Here is a 23824-nt window from a genome sequence, read left to right on the forward strand (position 1 = left end):
ATAAGGAGTTTATATATTCTTCCCGCGTTTGCGTGGGTTTCCTCCGATTTCCTCCCACACTTCAAAGACATACTGATAGGGAATGTAGATTGTGAGCCCCAATGGGGACAGCAATGTAATCTGTAAAGTTCTTGGAAATTAATAGAGCTATATAAATGAGTAAAATAAAAAAAATTGCAGGTGGGCGACATTTTGGGTTTTTCAAGTTGCTCTTGACTTTTGAGAATAGTGGAGTACCCACACCACAGTCACTGCCACCGCTAAGTGACCAAATGTAGGACCCAAATCTTAGAGGGGTTTCTCCACTGGGTCCTACAAGCAATTATAAAAAAAGCACAGCTTTTCCTTTTCCAGCATGCTTTAGATCTTAAACCTGATTTTTTTGATGTTGGTCACCACTGACTTTGCATTATTATTACAATATGTGTAAAAACGAGTGCAAACTGCATCAAAGTACAGAACATACAGGTGCATCTCACAAAATTAGAATATCATCAAAAAGTTAATTTATTTCAGTTCTTCGATATAAAAAGTGGAACTCATATTATATAGAGTCATTACACACAGAGTGATCTATTTCAAGTGTTTATTTCTGTTAATGTTGATGATTATTATCATTATCTCAGTAAATTAGAATACTTTATATCACCAGCTTGAAAAAATGATTTTAACATCCGAAATGTTGGCCTACTGATATGTATGTTCAGTAAATGCGCTCAATACTTGGTCGGGGCTCCTTTTGCATCAATTACTGCATCAATGCGGCGCGGCATGGAGCAGAGTATAGAGTATTGTGAAGAGGAAGATGAGAGACACCAGACCCAACAATGCAGACGAGCTGAAGGATGCTATCAAAGCGACCTGGGCTTCCATAACCCCTCAGCAGCGCCACAGGCTGATCGCCTCCATGCCACGCCGCATTGATGCAGTAACTGATGCAAAAGGAGCCCCGGGCCAAGTATTGAGTACATTTACTGAACATACATTTCAGGAGGCCAACATTTTGGATTTTGAAACCTTTTTTCAAGCTGGCGTTATAAAGTATTCTAATTTACTGAGATAATGACTTTTCAGGTTTTCATTGTCTGTAAGCCATAATCATCAACATTAACGGAAATAAACACTTGAAATAGATCACTCTGTAATGACTATTATATATGAGATTCACTTTTTATATTGAAGAACTGAAATAAATTAACTTTTTGATGATATTCTAATTTTATGAGACGCACCTGTATGTGTGAACAGACCCGAAAAAATGTAGGTAACACTACTAGCACCGTTTCTGGTTGTCTTCTGGCTGCTGAGAGGCTCAGCTCTGTCACATTGTATTACACCGTCAAATAACAAAAAAAAATAATAAAAAAACAAATTGACCTCCAGGGTCTAAATCTTGTGCAAAAAATATTCCCCCTCCCCCCAAATCACAGATATATCATAAACGATCTAAAACATATACTGTAGAGCTTTCCTTACATGGGAAGTACAGAACATTGTATAATGAGGGGCCCAATAATACGGAAAACATGATAAGGGCCGTTTACACGGAGCGATTGCCCGTAAGCGATTTGTCACTTGGATATACAATGGAGAGCGGTGATCTCAATCTGCCGGGAAACTACAAGTCCCAGGATGATATGCTGGCTGGGAGTTGTAGTCTAGCAATTAAAAATGTGGACCAGCAAAGAAAGGATAACATGGAAGGTAGAAAGACCTGTCTACTACAAACAGCGCCACTTTCTCCTCCAGGCCGAGCCTGGTATTACAGCTCAGCCTATTACACAGACGCTGAGTATAGGATGATGGTCCTCTTTGGTTTGCTGGCCGCGGCTCCCATATATTCGATGGATGACAATAGTATTCGCTCATATTAAACGTCCCTTCTTTATCCTCCCGATCCGCTGATATTTGCTCTTATGCCGGCGTATCATGTCCATGTATGCGAGGTAAGGCTTAGAGTTTACATAGAATTTATCTACATAAAAGGCTTCGTAACCTCAGGACTTATCTCATACTGATCCTCAGAAACAGCCCGAATTATAAAAATAAAGGAGCTTCATGGCCGAGCAGCTGCATGCAGCCTTACATCACCAAGCACAATGCCGTGGGTCGGATGGGGTGGTGTAAAGCCGCCATCGCTGAATTCTGGAGGAAACAGATTGGGATGGTCAGGAGGAAAGCTCCTGAGGTATTTGCTGTGACTTTCCTACAATGTCGGCCACCACAGACCGTAACATTGTAACACGGAAGGCAGCAGAACTGTGAACGCAGCTCTGGAGCACAGCGCAGGCTGTAGCTCAGGATCAGTACAGGATAAGAAATAACTATTTGTGTAAACTTCAAAATGGCGATTTAAAAAAAATAGACGTACAGTTTTCTCAGGATGGTGGCGTCTCTATTAATTGAACCTTCTACGGTCTATTGTTCCCTGTTATCAGCCATTTCACACGGAGGGAGAGGCCGACTATAATGTTCTTCTATGGGATTACTAGCAGGAAGTCGGAGAACTATCCCTGCCCCCATATACACTCCTTTCACTCCCATATTTCCAGTTCTGAGGACATTTTCAGAGATCTCGCTGCCATTTATTCTCTATGAGACCCAAGACCTGTAGGTAACTCCTCCTCAGTCCTTGGCCGTCAGCCGCGTCCTGCTCGGGGGCACCGGAGGGGGAGTTTTTCCAGGGGGCTGTAATGCCTAGAAAATGGAGACAACATTCAGATCAGTCAGAAAATTTTTTATTTGGACGTGGGATCCACCCGCGGCTGTTAACATGTGAAATGACGCTGTCATTTACTGTGTGCCAGCAGGGGGCAGCGTCATTCTATGTGCCCATCCACGCACCCGTGAGGCGATCGCGAGGGGCTAATGGTTGACATCACGGCCTGGGGTCTGCTAAAGTTGCCTGTCTTCTGTGAAAGCCAACCCGTGACCGGGATGCATAGGAGACGGTGATTTTCGCTATACACTATGGTACAAGAGATCAGATGATCGCAGGTTCAAGTCCCCTAAGGGGACTAATAAATATGGGAGAATGTGGGGAAAAAAAAATTAAAAATATGAAAAAAAATATATATATAAAGTTCAAATCAACCCATTAAAATAAAAATTAAAAAATACACATTTTGGATATCACTACATCGGTAAAAATCCGCGCTGTATAAAAATTTAAAAATTAATTAACCCGATTGGTAAAAAAAAATCAAAAACACCAGAATTACGTTTTTCCGGACACTTCAAAAAAAGGAGATGAACACATCGGTTCTACCCCAAAATGGTATCGATAAAAACAATAGCTCTGGGCGCAAAAAAATAATCCCTCCCACCGCTCCATCAACCAAAAATGTAAAACGAAAAATATTTATTTATTTTTACAAATTTTGGATTTTTTTTTTGCCACTAAGATAAAAAAAAACTATACATGTTGGGTATCTGCATAATGGTACTGACCTGGAGAGTCGTATTCCCAGGTAATTTTAAGCATATAGTAAACATTGTAAAAAAAAAAACCCACAAAAAGCTTTTTTTTTTTTGCAATTTAATCACACTTGCACTAGAAAATGGGAAAAAAATTCCATGACATGATAGAATAAATGGTGTCATACAAAAGTGCAACCTGTCCCGCAAAAAAACAAGCCCTTTGGATGGAAAAATAAAAAAAAGTTATGGTTCTTTAAAGAAGTAGAGAAAAAAAAAAAAAAAAAAGCAAAAACGGAAAGTCATCCGGTCATGAAAGGGGTTAAAACATAGCTGAGGATTACAAAAAAATGGCTGCTATGTTTTGGAAATAGCGCCACCCCTGTCCACAGACTGCGCCAGTTATTGCAGCTAATCAGGATTGCAATACCAGACACTACCTGCATACAGGGGTGGCGCTGTTCTCGGAATAACTTATTGAAATCTATATTACATTAACCTAATGGACGATTCAATATCTGCACAGAATATCTCGGCACCTTACACACCGTCTTTACCTTGGGGGGTGGATGAGTTGGCGGTGGTGGCGGTGGTCTGCTTGGTGGAGAAATTCTCATTTGAGAAGTCTGCTTGTTGCTGACCGAATGGTGACTGGGCTGGTACCTGGATGAACACCGCCCGTCTTCAGCCCGGTTACTGGACTGCACGCTGTTCGGGCTCTTCGGACACTGCGGAAAATCATCACATTTTCCATTAGTAGTAATATCAAGGCTGAAGAAGGACTGGGGCTTGTTCACACCTTGCTATAATAGCGGAGTGCTAGGACACTACCAAACATCTACAGGTCAAGTGTGACCACAATCGAAAGAAAGTGTCCAGACATCACGAATTTTGGAGCAAATTTGCCGCATGTAGACCTTTGACATAAAATACTTGAACTTTTTTTAGCAGCATGTGATTGGGATTCTAAAGGGGTTCTCCAGTGAGGATCATTTATCACCTGTCCATCAGATAGATTGGTGGGGGTCTGACTGCTGGGATTCGGCCGAAGGGGGATACCTTTCTCTCCATCATTTACAATGGAGAAGCAGTGCGCACCCCCGACTTCCGTTGCTTTCATGCTCTATGGGCAGTCGGTCATGCACGCTGCTGCTGCACATTCGAAAATGCCCCCCACCTGTCATGGGTCCACCCCTCGCCTGTCCCAGGGCTGCCCCTTGCCTGTCCCAGGGCTATCCCTCGCCTTTCCCAGGGCCGTCCCCCACCTTTCATAGGTCTGCCCCCACCTGTCCTAGGGCCATCCCTCGCCTGTCCCAGGGCCGCCCCCCACCTGTCATAGGTCCGCCCCTCGCCTGTCTCAGGGCTGCCCCTTGCCTGTCCCAGGGCCATCCCTCGCCTTTCCCAGGGCCGTCCCACGCCTGTCCTAGGGCCGTCCCACGCCTGTCCTAGGGCCGTCCCACGCCTGTCCCAGGGCCGTCCCTTGCCTGTCCCAGGGCCGTCTCTTGCCTGTCCAAGACGAGTCCCACGCCTGTCCTAGGGCTGTCCCTTGCCTGTCCCAGGGCCGTCTCTTGCCTGTCAAAGGGGAGTCCCACACCTGTCCTTGGGCCGTCCCACACCTGTCCTAGGGCTGTCCCACACCTGTCCTAGGGCCATCCCACACCTGTCCCAGGTCCGCCTCCCGCCTGTCCCAGGCCCATCCGTCGCCTGTTCCAGGGCCATCCCACGCCTGTCCCAGGTCTGTCCCACACCTGTCCTAGGTCCGTCCCATGCCTGTCCCAGGTCCATCCCAACGCCTGTCCCAGGTCTGTCCCAATCCCTATCCCAGGTCCGTCCCACGCATGTCCCAGGTCCGTCCCACGCCTGTCCTAGATCCGTCCCACGCCTGTCCCAGGTCCGTTCCACACCTGTACTAGGTCCGTCCCATACCTGTCCTAGGTTCGTCCAACACCTGTCCTAGGTTCGTCCCACACCTGTCCCAGGTCCGTCCCACACCTGTCCTAGGTCCGTCCCACACCTGTCCCACACCTATCCTAGGTCCACCCCACACCCATCCTACCAACACAGCTTTCTGCTTGGTCCTCTGTTCACACCCAATGGTCTTGGGATTCTCTAACACTGACTAGTCCAGACGCGGTGACACGTACCATGACCGTGTGACAACTAGTCAGCACCGGAGGATCCGAAGGCCATTTCAAAGACCAGAATAAGCGATTAGATGACCAGAAGGAAGCTTTAGAGGCAGGACGGATGATAGGCACAACGGGCAAGTATAATATTTTATGTTTTAAACCCTTTCTGGCCCTAAAAAAAACCAAACACCATTTTGCTGGATCGTGTAAATCGATTGCGGACAAATTTGGATTCCATTGAAAAAGAAATGTTCTGGAATTTCAAGAAAAAAGATTGACATTACAAAATGATTTGCTCATCTCTCTGCAAAAACTTACCATCTGAATCTGAGGTTTGGGTCTTGAGGTAGAATCAAGTTTTGTTTTTTCTCCACTTTCACTTAAAAGGATAAAAAAGAAGAAAATTTTATGTTAATAAAAGAAAAATATAAAGTAATAAGTATGTAAAGGTTATTAATCTCAGCGCCAAAAAAAAGCCCAAGTTGCACACGGTCAGTAATTGGCAGCGCTCGCGTCTCCGCATGATAAATGGACATGCTGCAGTCTGGAAAGACGTGCCACATGTCCGTCTCTGCAACTGATCTGCGGGCGTCGGTGCACACATAGTGGACATGAGATTTTTTGATTCCCCATCCACTATGTTGTAACATCTGGATCCTGCGAGTTGAACGCTGCGGATGTACGCAGCGATCAACCCGCAGCTTTTACTGACCGTGGGAACATACCCTAAAAGACAATGTCAAGATTGCTGAAGTTTGGTCATCTCACCTCCTTAAAAAGCAAGAACAAGACAAAAAGTTACTAACTGTCAGTATAACACACCCTGCACAAAGTAAGCCCTCAAACAGCCACTTCAACGTTACAGTGGCTTGAGTTAGTATTCACCTCCTTGGCATTTTTCGTGTTTTGTTACCTCACAACCTGGAATTTCCCGTTTGTTTGTTTTTTTGAGGGTTTGCATTAGATCATGTGCACAACATGCCCGCAACTGTGAGCATTGGGTTTTCTTGTTATTGTGAAGCAAGCAACAAATAGGACATAAGTACTCACCCTCATAAAGTCAGTACTTTGTAGAGCCTCCTTTTAGGCCAATTACAGCTGCAGGTCGCATTTTTATAAGTCTCTATGAGCTTTCCACATCTTGCCACTGGGATTTTTGCCCATTCCTCAAGGCAAAACTGCTCCAGCTCCTGCAAGTTAGATGGTTTCCTCTGGTGAGCAGCAATCTTCAAGTCTGATCACAGATTCTCAATTGGATTAAGGTCTGTATTTCGCACCATCCATCTTCCCCTCGACTCAGACCACTCTTTCTCCCTGCTGCCAAAAACCATCCACACAGCATGATGCTGCCACCACTATGTTTCACTGTAGGGATGGTGTTCTTGGGGTGATGAGCTGTGTTGGTTTGGCGCCAGACACAGATTTACCTTGATGTTCAAAAAAGTTCAATTTTTGTCTCATCTGAGCACCTTCCTTCATATATTTGGGGAGTCTCCCACATGTGTTTTGGCAAACTCAAAATGAGCCTTACAATTTTTGTGTGTATGTAAAGTCTTTTTTCTCCCCATTCTTCCATAAAGGCCACCACTATGGAGTGTATGGCTTATTGTGGTTGTATGGACAGATACTCCAGTCTCTGCTTGGAAACTCTGCACCTCCTTCAGGGTTACCTTTGCTGCCTCTCTGAATAATGCCCTCCTAGTCTGGGCTGAGAGTTTTGTTGGGCGGCAATCTCTTGACAAGGTTTGTTGTGGAACCATGTTCTTTCCATTTGATGATCATGGCTTTGATGGTGCTTCTGGGATCATCAAAGATTGGGATATTTTTTTTTTTTATAACCCAACACTGACTTGTCTTCTCCACAACTTTGTCCCTGACTTGTTTGGAGAACTATTTGGCCTTCATGGTGGTGTTTGAAGATCTCCTTGGCCTTCATGGTGGTGTTTGGAGATCTCATTGGCCATCATGGTGGTGTTTGGAGATCTCCTTGGTCTTCATGGTGTTGTTTGGAGATATCCTTAGTCTTCATGGTGTTTGGAGATCTCTTTGGTCTACATGGTGTTTGGAGGTCTCCTTGGCCTTCATGGTGGTGCTTGGAGATCTCCTTGGTCTTCATGGTGTTGTTTGGAGATCTCCTTGGTCTTCGTAGTTGTATTTGGAGATCTCCTTGGTCTTCATGGTGTTGTTTGGAGATCTCCTTGGTCTTCGTAGTTGTGTTTGGAGATCTCCTTGGTCTTCATGTTGGTTTTCGGTTAGTAGTGCCTCTTGTTAATAGCATTGCAGCCTCTGTGGCCTTTCAGAAAAGGTAAAATGTAGATACTGACAGACATGTGACACTTAGATCCCGCACAGGGGACATCCTGTCACTAACCATGTGACTTATGAAAATAATTGCTTGCACCAGAAATTTTTAGTGGCTTCATAGCAAAAGGGGTGAATACATATGCACATGCCAATTTCTAGTTATTTGGTCCCATAAATGTAATTTTTGCCTATAATTTTCAAGTCACTGTATGTTTTTTTTAATATGTAAAAGTAGTAAATATTAAAAAAAACTATATAAATTTGGTAACACTGCCATCACATCGACCCTCAAAATAAAGTTAATACAGGTCCTTCTCAAAAAATTAGCATATAGTGTTAAATTTCATTATTTACCATAATGTAATGATTACAATTTAACTTTCATATATTATAGATTCATTATCCACCAACTGAAATTTGTCAGGTCTTTTATTGTTTTAATACTGATGATTTTGGCATACAACTCCTGATAACCCAAAAAACCTGTCTCAATAAATTAGCATATTTCACCCATCCAATCAAATAAAAGTGTTTTTTAATAACAAACAAAAAAACCAACAAATAATAATGTTCAGTTATGCACTCAATACTTGGTCGGGAATCCTTTGGCAGAAATGACTGCTTCAATGCGGCGTGGCATGGAGGCAATCAGCCTGTGACACTGCTGAGATGTTATGGAGGCCCAGGATGCTTCAATAGCGGCCTTAAGCTCATCCAGAGTGTTGGGTCTTGCGTCTCTCAACTTTCTCTTCACAATATCCCACAGATTCTCTATGGGGTTCAGGTCAGGAGAGTTGGCAGGTCAATTGAGCACAGTAATACCATGGTCAGTAAACCATTTACCAGTGGTTTTGGCACTGTGAGCAGGTGCCAGGTCGTGCTGAAAAATGAAATCTTCATCTCCATAAAGCATTTCAGCCGATGGAAGCATGAAGTGCTCCAAAATCTCCTGATAGCTAGCTGCATTGACCCTGCCCTTGATGAAACACAGTGGACCAACACCAGCAGCTGACATGGCACCCCACACCATCACTGACTGTGGGTACTTGACCCTGGACTTCAGGCATTTTGGCATTTCCTTCTCCCCAGTCTTCCTCCAGACTCTGGCACCTTGATTTCCGAATGACATGCAAAATTTGCTTTCATCAGAAAAAAGTACTTGGGACCACTTAGCAATAGTCCAGTGCTGCTTCTCTGTAGCCCAGGTCAGGCGCCTCTGCCGCTGTTTATGGTTCAAAAGTGGCTTTACCTGGGGAATGCTGCACCTGTAGCCCATTTCCTGCACACGCCTGTGCACGGTGGCTCTGGATGTTTCCACACCAGACTCAGTCCACTGCTTCCTCAGGTTCCCCAAGGTCTGGAATCGGTCCTTCTCCACAATCTTCCTCAGGGTCCGGTCTCCTCTTCTCGTTGTACAGCGTTTTCTGCCACATTGTTTCCTTCCAACAGACTTACCATTGAGGTGCCTTGATTCAGCACTCTGGGAACAGCCTATTTGTTGAGAAATTTCTTTCTGGGTCTTACCCTCTTGCTTGAGGGTGTCAATGATGGCCTTCTTGACATCTGTCAGGTTGCTAGTCTTACCCATGATGGGGGTTTTGAGTAATGAACCAGGCAGGGAGTTTATATAAGCCTCAGGTATCTTTTGCATGTGTTTAGAGTTAATTAGTTGATTCAGAAGATTAGGGTAATAGGTCGTTTAGAGAACCTTTTCTTGATATGCTAATTTATTGAGACAGGTTTTTTGGGTTATCAGGAGTTGTATGCCAAAATCATCAGTATTAAAACAATAAAAGACCTGACAAATTTCAGTTGGTGGATAATGAATCTATAATATATGAAAGTTTAATTGTAATCATTACATTATGGTAAATAATGAAATTTAACACTATATGCTAATTTTTTGAGAAGGACCTGTATAATTTATACTGTATATATATATATATATATATATATATATATATGTATATATTGTATAGTAGTGGTAATAAAAAAAAAACACTTTGTAAAAAATAATTTTGTTTGAGCCGCCACAACCCATAACTTTTTTCTTTTATCGATGGAGCTGTACGATAGCTTACTTTTTGTGCATGTTGCACTGTAGTTTTTACTGGTATCATTTTTCGGTACATGCCACTGTTTAATTGATCTGTATTCCATTTTGTGGGTATACAAAATGACTGAAAAACATGAATGCAGGCACTTTGTTGCTAATTTTGATAATTTCTTCATGGCGTTTATCATATGGGTTAATTCATTTTATATTTCCACAAATTAGGCTTCATGAGTATATGAGGATGGCAGTGATGGAGGTAGTTAGTAGATCTCTGGCTGCCATGATTTTGGATTGATTCCCAAATATCGAAGCAATTTAAATGCCTCTGTCAGACAATGTCATCTTAATGGTTATTAAACAGCAGCGATAGGTGGCAGCTCTGGTCACTTCTGTTAGATGTCGATGCTGGCTGTGCACTGCAGCTGGCACCAGATTTGTATGGTGGCTCATTTTCATAGATCTTAGACCTTATACGGCTATTTAACTACAGAAATAATACAAAAAACTTATGACTTTGGGAATTGCCCATGTTAGGCTGCATCCTTAAGAATTGGTGCTCTGTCGTGTTGCACAGAGTGCAGGAGAAGCAGGAATATGGAGACCTGAGACCAAACTGTTTCACTAATCGCTATACACTACCGTTCAAAATTGTGGGGTCACCCAGACAATTTTGTGTTTTCCATGAAAACTCATACTTTTATTAATCAAATCACTTGCCAAATGAATTGAAAATCTAGTCCAGACATTGACAAGGTTCGAAAAAAAGATTTTTATTTGAAATAATAATTTTCTCCTTCAATCTTTGCTCCCTTTGCAGCAGATCCAGCATTGCAGACCTTTGGCATTCTAGCAGTTAATTTGTGGAGGTCATCTGGGGAAATTTCCCCCCATGCTTCCCGAAGCCCCTCCCACAAGTTGGTTTGGCTTGATGGGCACTTTTTGTACCATGCGGTCAAGCTGCTCCCACAACAGTTCAATGGGGCTGAGATCTGGTGACTGCGCTGGCCGCTCCATTACAGATAGAATACCCGCTGCCGGCTTCTTCCCTAAATAGTTCTTGCATAATTCGGAGGTGTGCTTTGGGTCATTGTCCTGTTGTGGGATGAAACTAGCTCCAATCAAGCGCTGTCCGCAGGGTATGGCATGGCATTGCAAAATTGAGTGATAGCCTTCCTTATTCAAAATCCCTTTTACGTTGTACAAATCTCCCACATTACCAGCACCAAAGCAACCACAGACCATCACATTGCCTCCACCATGCTTGACAGATGGCGTGATGCACTCTTCCAGCATCTTCTTAGTTGTTCTGCGTCTCACAAATGTTCTTCTGTGTGATCCAAACACCTCACACTTGGATTCGTATATCCATAACACTTCTTTCCAATCTTCCTCTGTCCAATGTCTGTATTCTTTTGCCCATATTATCTTTTCCTTTTATTAGCCAGTCTCAGATATGGCTTTTTCTTTGCCACTCTGCCCTGAAGGCCAGCATCCCGGAGTCGCCTCTTCACTGTAGACGTTGACACTGGCGTTTTGCGTGTACTATTTAATGAAGCTGCCAGTTGAGGACCTGTGAGCCGTCGATTTCTCAAACTACAGACTCTAATGTATTTGTCTTGTTACTCAGTTGTGCAGCGGGGCCTCCCACTTCTCTTTCTACTCTGGTTAGAGCCTGTTTGTGCTCTCCTCTGGAGGGAGTAGTACACACCATTGTAGGAAATCTTCAGTTTCTTGACTATTTCTTGCATGGAATAGCCTTCAATTCTAAGAACAAGAATAGACTGTCCAGTTTCACATGAAAGTTCTTTTTTTCTGGCCATTTTGAGAGTCTAATGGAACCAACAAATGTAATGCTCCAGATTCTCAACTAGGTCAAAGGAAGGTCGGGTTTATAGGTTCTTTAATCAGCCAAACTGTTTTCAGGTGTGCTAACATACTTGCACAAGGGTTTTCAAGGGTATTCTAACCATCCATTAGCCTGTTAGCTAACACAAAGTACCATAAGAACACTGGAGTGATGGTTGTTGGAAATGGGCCTCTATACACCTATGAAGATATTGCATTACACACCAGACGTTTGCAGCTAGAATAGTCATTTACTACATTAACAATGTATAGGGTGTATTTCTGAATCAGTTAATGTTAGCTTCATTGGAAAAAAGTGTGCTTTTCTTTCAAAAATAAGGAACTTTCTAAGCGACCCTAAACTTTTACACGGTAGTGTATATGTGTAGCAATACTGCACCCACCTCTTCTGCAGAGACCCAGCGACAGACACATTGCCCGGATGGAGAAGTCTTTGTAAGCACCCATTTTTGTGGAGGTATACGGAAATCATCACTATCATCCCAGCTAGTAATGACAGAGGAATAAAGATCCAGAAGACCACCGACTGAGAACCTGGTGGCAAAACCAGAGTTAAAAATCAGATATAATTGTCCGGATTCCAATAAATGTTAATCTAAACATTGGAAATATAGAGATTTAGAGGACGAACCATCTGCAGGTACCGGTCCGCTGTCCAGGCTGCCGCCGTTACCTGTCTGGTTACAATAGGGGGGCTTCCATCCAGGGAAACAATGGCAGTTCTGGTTATTATTGCAAATCTGTAAAATTATATTGTATATTACTTCAAAGGGAGTCAAGAGGTAAATATATACAGTATACATATTTTTTAATTTTATTTATACATTTTTTATTTTTTTTATTTAATTTTTTTTTATCTGCAAGTATCATGCACAAGTGCTATCTAACAAAATGTGATTTCCAAATCAACCCTCCCCCATAATTTTTAGGCCATGTGTTCACACGTAGTTTTTTTTTTATATGGTAGTTTTTGGGCGCATGAAAAACTCCCAAAAATTACACGCGTTTTTGTTGAATTTATTTTAACTTGTTTTTTATGCCATTTTTGATCTCCATAGTGAAAAACCGCTGGAAGAATTGAGCCGCTGCGTTTTTTACTTTTAAACACAAAGGAATAAAAAAACAGAGCGCAAATGAAATTTTTTCAAAATCTCATTTGTTTTGCCGTTATCACGACAAAAATGTGAATAAAAAAATCCCTTAAAAGCGGTTTTCAGTTTTCAGAAAACCTTAGGCGCAATTTGTACAACAGGTACATGGAGAAGTAGCAGAGATTCAGCGCCGGACCTGGGGAGGGTGACAAAAGCTCTGATTATTTTTATAGTACTGGGTTTTCTGAAAATGGAAAACTCATTTGACAACAACTGTTTATTTTTATAGTTTTTTTCCATTTTTTTCCATTTTATGGAGTTTCCAACGTCGCAGATATTAATGACAGCAAGCACTCACCCCATTGCCGTTGCATTTTTTCGCACATTCATCCACCTGTAAAAATGTAATATTTTTGCACTGTCCTTCGAAGCAAATCTGCAGAAAATAAATAAGTTTCTATTATAAAATCTGAAATATTTCCTTTACTTATCCCGTCACGTCTTCCTAAATCATAGTGGGGTGGTGGGGATAAGTAATGATTTTGACAACGGTGAAGAAATTAAAGGGTTGTTCCCCAAAATAAGAACTTATCCCTTATCAATACCATAGAGGATAAATTACTAAATGCTGGGGGTCCGGTTGGTGAGACCCCAGAGAACAGGGATCTTCAGAATGGAGCGGAGGTGAAAATGCTCAACCATGTTCTCCATTCATTGTGTATGGTGTACTGCCCCGTTCTTGGGATCTCTGGGGGTCCCAAGCATCGGACCTCTTGTAATCAGTAAGTTACCAGCTATGCTACAGATCGAGATTAACCTTTTGAATACCAAAGTTTATTAAAAACTTGCAGAAGTTAATAAAAAATAGGCAGAAGTCGTAGTGTAGATTATATCTGACCTGGTTCACTCCACATTTGGTGCCGGAAAGGACGAGTCCCGGATCCATCATGTCTTCCTCTTCGGTTACCCTGTAAACATGTGTCCCCCGGCAGAGGATGCGTCTCCCCTGCACGGTAATAGTGGTGTCTATGGCCACCGCACTGTGCTCGATGGGCTTGTTGGCAGAGCTCAGGCACTGGATCTTCCCGCACTTGGCATGTCTACCGAGAGAAGATGACCACCGATCATCCATACACATCGCTGCCCTGGAGGACACACAGTGACTGGGCCATCCATCATCTTCTGACCCGTCACCCAAAAGTAACTAAGCTTAGCAGTGATGTCTCTAAGAGGTAGTGGTGGATATAGATTGGGACAAAGATCGAAGTGGGTTCCACCCCGGAAGAGAAGACCTGATGTCTGTCCCCGTCACCTTGGTCTTGACCCTTAGGCTAGTTTCTCACCACCTTTTTGTCATTGAGGGGACTCTAGCCACCCAAAAGTAAAGTAAACCATGCCCGGACCCTCTCTCTAAGGGCCCATGCACATGACCGATTTTCATGGACGACTGCTATCTGTGGTTTTCACGGATAGCCCTCGTACCTATGATATTCTATGGGGCTGTGCACAGGTCCAAATTTTTCCTTTGGCCACCTTTTTGTCATTGATGGGACTCTAGCCACTCAAATGTAAAGTAAACCACGTCCGGACCCCTTTTCTCTAAGGACTCGCGCACACGACCGATTTTCCCGGACGACTACTATCCGTGGTTTTCACAGATAGCCCTCGTACCTATGATATTCTATGGGGCTGTGCACAGGTCCGCATTTTTTCTCGGGCCGAGAGGAAAATCAGAGACATGTCCAATTTTGATTTGAGGGTCAGATGAAAATAATCTGCAATGCAAGTCTACGCGTCCGAGAAAAAAGTCGGGGTCTGATTTTCGCGGATTGATAGAATGGAGAAGGTGGAGAAACTTTGATCAAAGTCCGATCAGAATGGAGTGGAGAAAACTGTGGTGTGACCCTACCCTTAGGCACATGGTCTACCTATATGGTAAGTACTCTCTCTACAAAAATGGGTTTAGAGCCTAACAAGGAAATTATGGATGACCTTTCCTACATTAATGAGTGAACTGAGCAATTTTGCCCCCCATATACATCACTGCACCTTTAGTTCTGCTAGATGTAATTTTAGGGTTGTGGCCAATGAACGACGTACATTATGGTACGGCTATACCGTGACGTACGTCGGGGTTTTCATGTTCCTGACCTCTGATGGAAGGCTCGATGCACAGAGCATTACGGTACATCACATACTGATCGTACAGATTGGCGTCACCACTCGGCCCACTCACTTGGCTTCACATTTCCTGTATTCACCGTTCATATCTCGCCCACAGTTGCCATACTGATCGCCAGCTGCATTGATCCTTTCGAAGCAAATGTCTGGCGCTATACCCGCTCCTGTAACACAAGCACAATGTACATGTCAGCTGTGGGTATATCCTTTAACCTTATCCATTAACCTTTTCCGCACTGCTACATACATCGTGGTGCCGTTATCTCTGCACTCCGGGTTATTTGGCAGCTGTTTTTCGTTAACCCCTAGATGCTTCAGTCAATATTAATCATAGCATCTAGGCAGTTCGACCAAGATAGACTCAGGCTCTGTCACCCTACAGACATGCTTACGGTGGTGCTGATGAGTTATCATTAGTGAGTAAGCTGATATCCAATCATGCTCATCTGCTAAACTGCACTAACGCACAGTCTGCAATCTTCACCTCCTCAATTGCAGTATACAGCCTGACCTTGTGGGATTGTCTCTAACAGTAATATAGGCTGGATATGAGCTCTGCCTATATCCAGTGTACTGCTGTCTTCATTAGCACATGCATCAGCACAGCTTCTATCCTGCACTTACTTCCTCTCCATATATTTCCTTCCTTAAAGGGAACCTGTCACCTGAATTTGGCGGGACCGGTTTTCGGTCATATGGGCGGAGTTTTCGGGTGTTTGATTCACCCTTTCCTTACCCGCTGGCTGCATGCTGGCTGCAATATTGAAGTTCATTCTCTGTCCTCCGTAGTACACACCTGCGCAAGGCAATCTTGACTTGCGCACGCGCAATATGCTTTGCCCAACTGCGGGCAAAGCCGAAAAGCATTAGTGCGCATACGCCGGTGCACTATTTCCCGAAAGTATTTCGCTGTGTTCTGTCAAATTCAGGTGACAGGTTCCCTTTAACTACAGCTTGGTTTTTTTCTGCCCTCCATGAGACATCACATGCTTTCTCCCCTGTCCACAATGTGGAGATCTGTGTTCATCTTCCTGCTGCCATCTCTACTACAGAGAGGAGGGAGAGGAGAGCAGAGAGAGGTCAGAAGCAGGAACACTGATGGATTTTGTAACATTTTTTGCAGATCGCTCAGCTAGATAATGAACTTACAGACTCTGCAGCAGCATCATGATAGAATAGTTTATTATAGACAGGTTAGAAAGTTGCCTAACTTTGCATTTAGGAAGCAAATGAGCAGAAATTATAGTCTGTGCAAGGGTATGTTTATGGATCATACATCTGACTGTAATAATGAACATATTCATGGACTAATTTATTGAATCCATTACTCACCATTTCCCCAGAGTTGCCGACACTGTTGCTGGTGGGTAAGACATCTCCCGTTATAGCAAAAAGCTTCTCCATTTTGGCAAGACGTGCCGTCCAGCTGGAAGGAGTTAGCAGGACACACGGGAGAATGTCCGGTGCAGAATTCTGGAAGGTCGCAGGCTCTGGATGTCTTCCGACATTGGAAGCCAGGTGTCCTCAGCTAATTGGGGAATGTTACAAGCGAGGATTAGGCTACACGTGTTTCACAGAGACCAGCGATATGCACCATGAATATGAGATGTCTTACTCGGCACTGATGACAACAAGTCCCGTGGGCACAATCGGCCCCTGGCAGCAGCGTGCATGTGGTGGCGTTACAGCATGGGTTGTCACACTGCTGCAAGGAGAAAAACAAAAACGATTTGTACTAATCACAGTTATTAGCGAACACTCATCTATGGTGGAGTCACGGCATTTCGAAAGAATTTTGCAATTTTCGACTCCTGATTGTGCACTTAGGCAGCCATTGTTTAAAATCATCTAAAATAAAAAATAAAACTATTCTGCACATTTTTTTTTAACTAAAATATTGCCTTGATTTATGTATACAGCTCCCATGCACATCTATGCGACAAGGATAGCTGACTGTGATAATCGGGAAAGACCATCCCTAGGAGCGTTCATCTCCAGATTATCAGCTTGTCTAAATGACGATCTACGCGCACAGAATCATCCGATTAACGATCACTTCTTGGTTAGTCTAAGCGTATGTTCAGATTGGATTTTTTTGGGGAGCAGAAACTCTCAAAATCCTCCTAAAAAAAGTGGAGTTTCTACCAGGGCTGTGGAGTCGGTAAGCCAAACCTCCGACTCCAACTCCGACTCCTCAATTTCCATGACACCGACTCCGAATCTGACTCAGACGCCACCAAAATGGACTCCAGCTCCACAGCCCTGGTTTCTACTAAGTTTCCTCTCCAAAAACCACAACCTAAACAGGCCATTAAACTACAGCTGAAAAAAAAAAGTCCAGCAAAATGGTGCGGAAAGGCGGCTGACTTGACAGGTGAGAAAGGGTTAAAAGAATTTTCAAAAAATGAGACACTTTATAATCATCTGGCTCCATAGGCCACCGCATCCCCCCGGTCCTCCGCGTCCGTCTTCGGCTTTACCAGAGCTGAGCCGTATGCGATCACGTGAGGCCGGTGCACATCATTCACGGAGACGGGCGCCGAGGATCCGGGGTGGGCTCTCAATTAATCAAGGACAGATGAGTATAATGTATTTTTTGGGGGGGTTAACCCCATCCTGCCCTCTGTTGATTATACTTCAGGGTCCAGATAGACCTCAGACTACATTAAACGTCTTTTCACTTCAATCAGGGAACTTTTCATTTGGACCAAAGCAAATCTGCCCAAAGTGAATCTGTACCAAGATCATAACTTATCACCTGTCCATAGGATTGATAGAACCCTGATCACTGGGAATGAGACTGCTAGGACCCCTATGATCACAAGAACGGAGGGTCCCAAATCCCCAGTACGAATGGAGCAGTGCCCACGGGACCGACGGCGACAGCCGATTATTGCGCCCCTGTGGATAGGCCATAGGTTGCGATCTTGGTACTACCCCTTTAATGCACATAGTTCTGCCTAGGAGCTGTGTACAAAAATACTAGATATTAATAGGATTCAAGACTGGTTGCCAAAGTGGCCACCGCAGATCTCATCTCTTACCTCGAGGTCCCCGCAGTCACACTGCTCGCCCTCCTCCAAGAAGCCATTTCCGCAGCGTGCTCCCCCATACAGGGTCTTGGTGTCCGGGGTGTTGCTGAGGCACATTCCTCCCCCGGAGCGTAAGAAGCGCTCCAGCTCCCGTCTATTACAGGCGTTGAACACTTTGGGGAAAGGATGTCTGGAAGCAGCAGAAATCATTAGTTTCCTCCATTTCCATGGCCTTGCTACTTTCATAAAGATTCCACTGGCATCTTTTACAGATCTGATGGAATGCAGCATCCATGAGGCACGGTATGGGGGGCAGTGATGACCACACCACTCTATAAGGGGCTTTGGGAGCCTTTATACAGTATAAGGGGTCTTGGTGGGCTAGTATACTGTATGTGGGGACCTGTAGAGGCCAAAATACTCGATGGGGGCTTTGGGAGTCTTTATACTGTATAGGGGGTCATGGTGGGCTATCATACTGTGTGTGGGGGTCATTATATTGTGTAAGGATCATAGTGGGCTATCATACTGTTTGTGGGGGCCATTATATTGTGTAAGGGGTCATGGTGGGCTATCATACGCTGTGTGTGGGGGGCCATTATATTGTGTAAGGGGTAGTGGGGGCTATCATACTCTGTGTGGGGTGCTGTGAGGGCCATTATATTGTGTAAGGGGTCTTGGTGGGATATACTGTGTGTGGGGACCTGTGGGGGCCAAAACACTGTATGGGGGCTTTGTGATCCATTATACTGTATAGGGGGGTCATGGTGGGCTATCATACCTTGTGTGGGGGCCATTATATTTTGTAAGGGGTCCTGGTGGGCTATCATACAGTGTGTGCGCACCATTATATTGTGTAAGTGGTCTTGAGGGCTATCATACGCTGTGTGGAGTGCTGTGAGGGCCATTATATTGTGTAAGGGGTTTTAGTGGGATATTATACTGTGTGTGGGGACCATTATTTTGTGTAAGGGGTAGTGGGGGCTATCACACTGTGTGGGGGGCTGTGTGGGCCATCAGATTTCAACTGAGGCAACTCCAATATAGAGCTGCAGGGGGCAGCATTTTCCAGAATTACATTCATTTTCAATGTCCTCATGAGGCTATAAATGTGTACAAATAATGGGTCTATCCACAAATTCCATACAGTTAGATGCTCCACAGAAATTTAAATATGTATGACTGTTTTTCTTTCATCCTTATTGTTGACACACTTACTTTCTAAGATTTAAAGCATTTACTCACCCGGTAGCGGCGGCCATGATGCAACCGCCATCTTCTGGTTTTGCTGTGCAACAGCCGGCAGCGTCGTGGCTCATTCCAAAATTATGTCCCATTTCATGGGCCATAGTGGCTGCAACTCCAATTGCATTGTCTGAATGATCCTGCAATAATGGAAGCAGGTTATAGCGACTGCAAGAGGTAAGCCAAGAACAGTGGCCAGGCATATGCACCACCGGGCATACATATCTACCTTCCCACATTTACATTCCTGTTTGTGGGGCTGATGGGGTCATCATACTGTGTGTGGGGGGACTTAAGGGCAATCATACTATATGTGGGGGGGATTTAAGAGCCATTATACTGTATGGGGTGCTGATGAGGCCATCATACTGTATGGGGGACTGTGGGAGGCATCATACTTTATAGGTAGCTGTAATGGACATCATACTAAATGGTAAGCTGTGGGGGCCATCATACTGTGTGGGGGGATCTAAGGGACATCATACTGTATGGGGGACTATGAGAGGCATCATACTGTAAAGAACAAACTATATGGTGAGCTGTGGAGGCCATCAAACTGTGTGTGGGGATTTAAGGGCCATCATACTGTATAGGGGACTGTGGGAAGCATACTCTATAGATAGCAGTAAAGGATATCATACTATATGGTGAGCTGTGGGGGACCTCATACTGTGTGTGGGGGGTATCTAAGGGCCATCATACTTTATGGGGAGCTATGGGAGGCATCATACTGTATAGATGGCTGTGAAGTCTATCATATTGTATGGTGAGCTGTGGGGACTTCATACTATATGGGGACCTGTGAGTGCCATCTTACTCTATGGGGGTCATCATACTTTGTGTGTGGGGCATCATATTGTGTGTGGAGACCATAAGGGCCATCATAATGTGTGGGGGGTACTGTGGGAGTCATAGTACTGTGTAGGGGGCTGGAATAATACAATATGGGGGGCTGTGGTGACCATAACACCGTATGGAAGCTATGGGAGCTCTCATGCTGTGTGGATGGCTGTGGGGGTCACCACATTTTTGAAGTGCTGTTGTGGCAATTAGAGTGTGTGGTGAGATTGTGGGGGCATCATACTGTGTGTGGGCAGCTGTGGGAGAAAATTTGATGTGGGAATTCCCTGTGGGGTATCATATTGTGGGGGGCATTTCTTAAAATGTCTTGAGGCTATGAAAGGGGGTATCGTAGTGGACGAAGACACTAAGGGGCTTCAGTGCAAGCACTATTTTTGTTTTTGTGCCACAATACATGTCCCTCTACCTGTATATAACATTTGGACTGTATGTTGTTCGGTGACTGCGCCTATGTGCCGTGACCCCGCCAAATGCGCACCCAATATGGATTTCTGCTATGGGGCCCCATGATCTCCATGTTGGGAGGTACGCATAATAAACCTTCGAAGACTTGCTTACCATATTCACACCTCCAGACTGATAGGAAGAGCACATTGCCTGCAATGGAGCCAGTCCAATTGTCGTACCGTGGAAAGTGCGCCCCCTATGGGAGAGACAGGAAAATGTTACAGACAAGGCAGAATACAGCCCCAACCACCACTGCTGCTGGCACAATGCTCCTCCATTGTGTCATTTATCGGCTGGTGCTTCTATATGCCGTAGGGATGTACACAGAATGTCGGACCCTGTATGTCACCTTGTCGTACCTGATAATTACCTCTTGCCAAGTTATTGGGATTTCAATCCTTTCTATTCTAGTAGATGACCTAACGGTAATAATGGCATATCGCTTAAAGGGATATTCTCAAATTTTGAACTTATCTCCTATCCATGAGTGGGGGTCCGACCACTGGGAACCCCACCGACCCTAAGTTCTGAAAAGTCCAATGTGAATGGAGCAGTGGTCTATCATGAACACTGCCGCTCCATTCATTCTTAATGGGACCACCTAAGATAGCCAACCAGTGCACTCAGGTGGTCTTCAGCACTCCTATAAGAATGGGGCCCGGTTCTCAGAGTTGGTGGGGGTCTCAGCAGTCAGACCCCCGGCAATCGTGAAGTCCACCATCCACCATGCCATGAATAGGAAATAACTTTCAAATTTGAGAACACCCTTTTAATGATTGCTGGAGGTCCGAAATTTGGGGTTTTTCCTCTACCCAGTGGAAGGTGGCTCCATTCAAATTAAAGGGGGCTGCTGCACTCTAAGGGGCCGGAGTGCTGCTGTGCAAGGAAAAATTGTGACAGGGGGGGAAGCATTCTATCTCCTTCATTCTCAGGAAAGGTGGGGGTCCCAAATCTGACTACAAGCGATCAGTAAGGGATGACATAGCCTTCCAATATGCCATCACTTACTGGAATGCCAACACATTGCCTCTCAGTCGCTGCTCCATTACTGGATATCACAACAATAGCACACATCACCGCTGCAGCCAATCACTGAGCGCAGCGCTGCACCAAAAGAGAGTAAGTACCGGCTACGTTTGATATCTGCAACATTATGGAGAGAACATTTTTGTCATCATGGAAAACCTCTTTAAAGGATAGATCGCTAGTATCTGATGAGCTCTCATTAAAGTGAATGTGATCTCAGCTGCAGTACCGGAGAATGGCCACAATGGCGCTGTGGAGTCATAGCTTCATGGGACAGCTGATCAGTGCGGGTGCCGGGTGTCGGACCCCCAATCCTTTAATGTAATGTATGGCCCTATGTAGGGGGCACATCTGTCCCCCCAAGTAATGCTGTACAAATGTATAGGGTAGCGATTTCCTTACGTTATGAGCTGTGCATTGTCATGCGGCGTCTGCAATAGGATCTTTCTTCTCCAAGATAGGAAGGCACGTAAGGTGACGTAAGGGTTTTCCGACACGTTGCACTTATCTCCTGTTGTCCAGACCTCCAATCCAACCAGCGCGATACGTATCTTCAGAGCCCTGTAAAACTGGACGCACAACTTCTATCAAAGCGAGGATCATTTATAACCTAATACATGCAACTAGTTATATAAAAAAAAAAGAGAAATTGGTCCTAAAGTTGGACAACCCCTTTAATCAACTAGTACAGGGTTAGAAAAACAATACTGATTACTTCCAAAAACAGCGCCACCCTTGTCCATCTGTTGTCTCTGGTACTGCAGCTCAACTGCTTTGAAGAAAATGAGGTTGGGATGCAATACCAGAGATGACAGACGGACAAAGGTGGCGCTGTTTTTGGAAGAAAGCACATACGGTTATACGAAAGAGTGTTTGCCCCTTCCTGATTTCCTATTCCTGTTTGTCACACATAAATGTTTCAGATCGCCAAACAAAATTTAGATATTAGACAAAGATAACACAAGTAATCACAAAATGCAGTTTTTAAATGAAGGTCTTTATTAAGGGAAAAAGAAATCCAAACCTACAGGGCCAGTGTGAAAAAGTGATTGCCCCCTAAAACCTAATAACTGCTGGTTCGACCTCAGCAGCAACAGCTGCAACAACAAGCATTTGCGATAACTGGCAAAGAGTCCTTTACAACGCTCTGGAGGAATTTTGGCCAACTCATCTTTGCAGAATTGTTGTAACTCAGACACATTGGAGGGTTTCCGAGCATGAACCGCCTTTTTTAAAGGTCATGCTAAAGTATCTGAAACGGATTAAGGTTAGGAATTTGACTAGGCCACTCCAAAGTCTTAATTTTGTTTTTTCTCAAGCCATTCAGAGGTGGACTTGCTGGTGTGTTTTGTACCATCGTCCTGCTGCATAACCCAAGTGCATGTCAGCCTGAGGTCATGAACAGATGGCCAGACATTCTCCTTCAGGATTTTTTGGTAGGCAGCAGAATTCATGGTTCTATTACAGCAAGTCTTCCAGGTCCTGAAGCAGCAAAGCAGCTCCAGAGCATCACCCTACCACCACCATATTTTACTGTTGGTATGATGTTCCTTTTCTGAAATGCTGTGTTACTTCTACGCCACATGTAATGAGACATACACCTTCCAAACAGTTCCACTTTTGTCTCGTCAGTCCACAAAAGTAAAAATGATCAAGATGTTTTCTGGCAAAACTGAGACAAGCCTTTATGTTCTTATTGCTCAGTATTGTTTTTCCTCTTGGAACATTGCAGGACATTTTTGCCCAGTCTCTTTCTTATGGTGGAGTTATCATCACTGACCTTAACTAAGGCAAATGAGGTCTGCAATTCTTTAGATGTTGTTGTGGGGTCTTTTGTGACCTCTTGGATGAGTCTTCATTGCGCTCTTGGAGTAAGTTTGGTTGGCCGGCCATTCCTAGGAAGGTTCACTACTAATAATAATGGCTCTCACTGTGGTTCGCTGGAGTCCTAGAGCTTGAGAAATGGCGTTATAACCTTTTCCAGACTGATAGAGCTCAATTACTTTGCTTGTCACTTGTTCCCGAATTTCTTTGGATCGCAGCATGATGTTTAGCTTTTGAGGAACTTTTGGTCTACTCCACTTTGTCAGGCAGATCCTATTTATGTGATTTCTTGATTGAGAACAGGTTTGGGAGTAATCAGGTCTGGGTGTGACTAGGGAATGTGAA

At 44.2% G+C, this 23824-nt stretch overlaps 1 protein-coding gene across 1 annotated transcript in view; it reads right to left on the bottom strand.

Moving 5' to 3' along the window:
* Positions 1-1034: 1034 nt before the first annotated feature.
* ADAM19 (ADAM metallopeptidase domain 19) overlaps positions 1035-23824 on the bottom strand; it is an 83590-nt gene continuing 60800 nt past the window's right edge. Inside the window, exons 9-22 of the mRNA XM_069763499.1 lie at positions 22058-22224; positions 20741-20825; positions 19322-19461; positions 18089-18266; positions 16660-16749; positions 16377-16572; positions 15100-15208; positions 13762-13963; positions 13222-13299; positions 12404-12512; positions 12156-12306; positions 5865-5925; positions 3975-4145; positions 1035-2697 (exon numbers count right to left, since the gene is read on the bottom strand). Coding sequence (XP_069619600.1) covers positions 2626-2697; positions 3975-4145; positions 5865-5925; positions 12156-12306; positions 12404-12512; positions 13222-13299; positions 13762-13963; positions 15100-15208; positions 16377-16572; positions 16660-16749; positions 18089-18266; positions 19322-19461; positions 20741-20825; positions 22058-22224 — 1809 coding nt within the window. The 3' untranslated portion in view covers positions 1035-2625. The remainder of the gene's footprint in view (positions 2698-3974; positions 4146-5864; positions 5926-12155; positions 12307-12403; positions 12513-13221; positions 13300-13761; positions 13964-15099; positions 15209-16376; positions 16573-16659; positions 16750-18088; positions 18267-19321; positions 19462-20740; positions 20826-22057; positions 22225-23824) is intronic.

The sequence above is a fragment of the Ranitomeya imitator genome, chromosome 4 (assembly GCF_032444005.1).
Source record: "Ranitomeya imitator isolate aRanImi1 chromosome 4, aRanImi1.pri, whole genome shotgun sequence".
In the NCBI taxonomy this organism is placed as follows: domain Eukaryota; kingdom Metazoa; phylum Chordata; class Amphibia; order Anura; family Dendrobatidae; genus Ranitomeya; species Ranitomeya imitator.